The sequence below is a fragment of the Vollenhovia emeryi genome, unplaced genomic scaffold (genome assembly GCF_000949405.1).
Source record: "Vollenhovia emeryi isolate VEMERY1.0 unplaced genomic scaffold, V.emery_V1.0 DF939681.1, whole genome shotgun sequence".
In the NCBI taxonomy this organism is placed as follows: Eukaryota; Metazoa; Arthropoda; class Insecta; order Hymenoptera; family Formicidae; genus Vollenhovia; species Vollenhovia emeryi.
This window is the reverse complement of record NW_011966685.1, coordinates 9,933-15,874: the sequence shown is the minus strand read 5'-3', so window position 1 is coordinate 15,874 and position 5,942 is coordinate 9,933. Positions and strand designations below refer to the sequence as shown.

General features: G+C 33.1%; 1 protein-coding gene across 1 annotated transcript; it reads left to right on the top strand.

Annotated features, from left to right (window-relative positions):
- Positions 1 to 491: 491 nt before the first annotated feature.
- On the top strand, positions 492 to 1,029 carry LOC105556962. Its single transcript, XM_012004077.1, has 2 exons — positions 492 to 529; positions 586 to 1,029. The coding sequence occupies exon 2, from the start codon at positions 589 to 591 to the stop codon at positions 1,027 to 1,029; it is 441 nt and encodes a 146-aa protein (XP_011859467.1). The 5' UTR covers positions 492 to 529; positions 586 to 588.
- The last annotated feature ends 4,913 nt before the right edge of the window (positions 1,030 to 5,942 follow it).

The window sequence follows — 5,942 nt, the reverse complement described above, 5'->3', positions numbered from 1 at the left end:
TTTTATATTACCTGTACCAAATCGACGGACTGAAACTTTGGTTCCTATTATAGAAAAATACGTAGCAGCAGGATCTATTATTCACACAGACAATTGGCGTGCATATGATGTTTTGCGTAATCGTAACAATTATACACACAAAACGGTGAATCATTCAGTTAACTTCGTGGATTCAATAACTGGTACTCACACGCAGAACATTGAAAGACTATGGAGAGAAATGCGAGCAAGTATTCCTCGCTATGGTCTACGTGATTACCATTTTGAATATTATCTGGCCGAATTCTTATTTAAAAGAATACACAATTTCGATGATCGTATTGATACATTATTCTGCAGTTTTACCGATTAAACGACACTCGGTATATAACACCTGTCTTGGCAGGGACATTCAGATAGGATTACATTAATAAGAGTCGACCAGGTAACAATACTGGCTACGATCAGTACGTTCTGTAAGACAATCGAAAGAACGTTCACAATAAAGCAATCGAAGAAAGTTCATAGGAAAATTACAGCTACTTTAAAGGTAAATTAATATATACAAAAAATTTAGAAATTATTTTAAAAAAAAATTAAATTTAGAAGATGAGACCACCAAGCAGGAGTGTAGAGGAGGACAACGAGTATTACGGACCAATTGATGGGGCAAGACCTCAAGATCATTCAGATACATATTGGATGCTGCTACAAAGCAGCTGTTTACAGAAAATAGTGAATGAACCAATATATGTATCAAAATTTTATTCGTGGGTGAAGTTATGTGAAGTGTGTTACAGTGAAAGACAAATTAGAGGAGTAGATGCATATGAGTTAAAAGAGAACTATCACGCAATAACATCTAGACTACACAGACTCACTTGGGAGCACAAGACTGGTTGCATAAGGTGCAAAAAAGAACTAATGTGGGTAAGACCAGCCCATCAATGCCGAGATTGTATAGAAGAATACTTAGTTAAGGAAGATATGTTCAATATTAGAGAAAACGCGAGAATGAATTACGAGACAGAGACAATTAAACGCTATTAAAAAGAAAAATTTTAAATCTAAATTTAAAAAAACATACTAACAAACATTATACTCTATATACCATATAAATCATACATTATATCATATTATATCATATTATATCACATAACTAATAATTTACATTATGTTTTACAAATATTAAATATAATCTTTAAATACACAAAAAAAAGAAAAGGAAATAAGTGGGAAATATTTATTAAATATTTATAAAGTTTATTAATTTCATCTAAATTTTCGTTGAAGGTTTATTGATTTCATTAATACTTTCGATTATATTCCCCTTTATTTATTTTTTTTGACAATTCCAATTTAAACCCTAATTCATAATAGTAGAGATATTTTTCAAGCTTATAAGGCTCATACGTGGCAACATAATGTATCACGTTACCACGTATGACTTAAGGGGGAAGGTGTTACAGACATATAATTTTAACTATAAATTATTTAAATTAAATTTTTAAAAGAAACTCCTGAGAAATCGGAACATTCCTTGATATCGATCATTTATCGGATTACAACTCGCGACGAAGGGGTACCTCGGTAGCAGTGACAACTGTTACCAGGGTAGAGTTGCGGTGAAGGAACGGAGAACAATACCTTCCTCCTCCACTTAAAGAAATAACGTAGGGGGAATTTACTATTTAAATGCGAGTAGGATCGAGTCGAGGATCCATTAATTCTTTAACAATCCATAAACTCACGACTCACTATCTCGACAAATAGAGTTAAAACTAAATCTGAGAATCGTCTTGACTCGGACCTATATCTTAAATTGTTGATTCGAATTTCAAGAAGTATTGGACATTTAAGAATAAAGTAAGAGTTATATTAAGAGAGATAATAATTAATTCAATCCAAGATCTACTCTTTCACTTTCTCTAATCGCTGACAAAGTGTGGCGGACAGAATTCTCTATTCTTCTCTAATCGCTGACGTAGAGTGTGGCGGACAGAAACCAACATCCCTACTCCATGACCAAAAGGAAAGGAGGAAAACGAATTCAAATCAAACGCGTTAAATACCAAATCAAGCAGGCGCTAAACTCTAATAAAGATCCTATACCTTTTCTGCTTAAATTAAGAGAACTTGAATCCGAGGACAACGCCTCAATCGCGAAATCACAGAATTATAAACTAGTTCCAATAGATTTCAAGGTCAATTACTTAAATTATAAGTTTATTAATAAAGACGATCCTCGTTACAAAGTTTATCGAAATCGTTATCTCTTTGGTCCGGAAGATTGATTAAAACTAATTAATTCACACAATCGAGTCCAAATCCCCGGAAAGCACTTAAATGTGTTGACCGAAAAACGGACGAAACACATACTTGACGGAACGTGACACTACCTAGATACTTTGATTGATCAGTTACTTATCAGACACCCTGTATAAAAGGTTTTAGCTGTTGCTTGCTGTTTGTTAAAAAGTTATTAACAAAAAAGTAATAATTCTGCATACATTTCTCTGCTTTAATATTAATGTGTTAAATTTTCTGCTTTAAAAAGAAAATTTAAATGGAGAAAAAGAACAAGTCGTCTTGCAAAATATACAGGGTGTTAATAAATCATCGCATTGGCAGTATACCGTCGGATAGCATGCGAAAATCTAAGAAAAATGCCGTTTGTTACAAGTCGATCCGATCATTACGTTCCGAGTAATTAATTATTGAAAATTAATAATTTGGTCCAATTAGCGCGCGAGCCCAACGAACAGGAGAAGAGGCGCACGCGATGGGCACGCTTGGCCGTCTAAAGGCCATTCTACAATTGCGTAAACGTAGTTGTAGGGTTGTAGGAGTAGAAGTAGTAGTAAGTGTTGTACATCAAAGTAATATATAATAGAGTGAGATACGTCGTAATTGAAGTGAATGATTGGTTAGCTTTTACGTCCTACATCGTTGTAGTCGTGAAAGATGAAGTTCAGCCATCTTTTACAACAGGCTTTACAATCGGAGATGCTAGTTTAAAACTGTGTTTTACAACACTGTACAACCGATAACAGGTGTATACGTCCGCGCGCGCTGGCGGCTACGGCCGAGCGTGCCCATCGCGTGCGCCTCTTCTCCTGTCCGTTGGGCTCGCGCGCTGATTGGCTCAAATTATTAATTTTCAATAATTAATTACTCGGAACGTAATGATCGGATCGACTTGTAACAAACGGCATTTTTCTTAGATTTTCGCACGCTATCCGACGGTATACCGCCAATGCGATGATTTATTAACACCCTGTATATGTGGAGACTGTGTGCTCCATCTGGAAAGTCGCAAACCTATATGGAACCGTATAACGCGTGGACCTAGTTTTACTCCAAAAGCAGGAGTCGGTGTGGGATAGATCTCTCTTTACATACATAAAAAATTGCAAATCCATGTGAAATCGTACAACACCTGGATCTACAAAGGTTGAATGAAGAGTAACGCCTCCACTTTCGTAACTTGAGTTTGGAAGGGAATATTTTAATAAATCAAACGCAGAAATAATCCTTAGAATGTGATCTTTATTTCTGCGTTTGATTTATTAAAATATTCCCATCCAAACCCAAGTTACGAAGGTAGAGGCATTACTTTTCATTCAACCCTCGTAGTTTTACGGAGACAATGGAAATCGGTATAGGGTAGATCTTGTTGTGTGGAACATCGTAAACCTATGTGGAACTGTACAAAGCTGGGACTTAGTTTTGCTTCAAAAGCAGAATTTGTTGTGGGATGGATCTTGCTTTGCGTGGAGAGTCAAATCTATGTGGAACGGCACAAGAGTGAAAGTAGATTCACTATGTGGAACTGCATAGCAGAAAATTAAACTAAAGCAGAGAAATTCTTACGGAATTATTAAACATCTTTTGTTAATAATTTTTTAATAAACAAACGACGACTAAAACCTTTCAAAAGTCATTCAGGAGAGTGACCTTTACGTATTACATACATGACAAGGTCAAAGCCATTAGGGATTGCGTCCCATCATCGGTTGTATATTTACCGGAAAAATTACAAAGAGATAAAAACGTTTTAAGTAAAAAAATGGCAGTTTAATTTTGAAAGTAAAACTCTCTAAAGTTAAACTGTTATGAAAGAGAGAAAAGAATAGAAAAATAAAAATAAATAGGGAAATAGAAAAAAGTGGAAAAGATACATATTAATAATTACAACAAAAAAACATGGTACAATTTAAGTATATCTAAGGAAAAACTACAGAAATATAAACGGAAATCAATAGAAAAAAATAAAGCATTATTAGCATTTTGCAATCATTATATTGGAAATAGCACAGAAATACATGAGTAGTTGTGTTTACCACAGTCAATAGACCACTTGAAAGTAAAATTGTTTCAGCATTTCATATACAAATTAATTGTGTATAGAATAAAATAGAAAACTTTATAATATTCTAATATTATGTAATAAAATAAACATTACATTACCGTTTCCAATTGCTCGTTCAATAACATCCATATAATTATGATCTGTCAACTTTATAATCTCGAGTTTGTTTGCTTTTTCGATATTGCGGATCCACTTATTTATCTGACTTTGCGGATCAACAAATAAGCTCCATCTTTTTGAATTATCCATTATTATAGCATTCTCAACTGAAAAGATATCTTGAGGTAAACCATGCATGTGCCATGAATTGATCTTTATTTCTGAGCCCAACACCTCGATGAAGTTAAATTGTTGTGAACATGGTACGTTTGAATGTGCTATATGCATCTGCCATTTTTTTAAGTTTTGATTGCGAAAATTAGCCGTGAGAGGTCCTAGATACGCAATCATTCCGCAAGATATTAAAATGTCACCAGGCAATGTCTCAAACGACACTTGTAGTTTCTTCGCAGCAATGGTCCAGCGATCTTTCTCTCCGCCTAGTCTATTGATCAACTTTTCTGCGCGGATTAATTTATTTCTGCAACTCATCATCTATCACAAACAACTATTATTACATGCTTATAATATATACATATGAGAAATACACATTTATTTATTTATGATATATAATAGCATGGAGATTAAATTTACATGCAAAAGCAATAGAAGTAGAAAATATTGAATAAAACTCATTTTTCTTAGTTTAAATTAGGTTCTAATATAAATTACTCAATATTATAGTAAATAATGAAACATGACATTTTTTTTAAACAATAATTAAAAACACATGATTTTACTGAAGAAATTTATATAATAAAGTTAAAATGATCTTTGTTTCTTAGGAAATAACTTTATATTTTTATTTACATTGTGATAAAAATTGTTTCTGAAACAATTTGGTATACTGGTAGAATATTATTTAAGAAATGTGCAACTTTAAATCAAGAGTTAATGTCATGTCTCTTGTCAGATATATGTATGCCCTATAAATAATATTTACACAAGATTAATTGAACCGAGATATTATTTATCGAGTATAAATAATAAAATGTAAAATTAATTAAGTATATTAAATAGGCCGTTTTTAATTACAAAAACATTTTTTAGTTTTGAAATATTTATTAATTCAAGCTATTATAATTGTCAAATAATAAATTTCATCAAACCAGCGGTAAATGTGCATAAAAAGACCCCACCTGCCGATGACCTTGACCTTGACATATGTTGTCAAGGTCACCCTCCTGAGTAACTCTTAGAAGTTTTTAGCCGGCGGTCGTTATTCGTTAGAACTTAGAAAGTTATTAACAAAAAAATACACTTTTAACGAAAGAATTGATCATGCTTTCTTTCGTATTATGCGTAGAATGTATTCGCTATAAAATTAATACACATAATAAACACTAATTAATTACGAGCACTTTCTAATTTATTATGTATATACAGGGTGAGTTATAACATTTGTCCCAGAGCTCGTGAGAAGGTAGAACGGATCGAGATGAACAGAAAAGTCCTGAACCATTTGCAATTTTCGCAATAGTTAACGAGTGAT

Bases quoted from the DNA above. Each gene is read 5' to 3' on its own strand.
- LOC105556962 (XM_012004077.1), top strand. From the start codon at position 589: ATGAGACCACCAAGCAGGAGTGTAGAGGAGGACAACGAGTATTACGGA.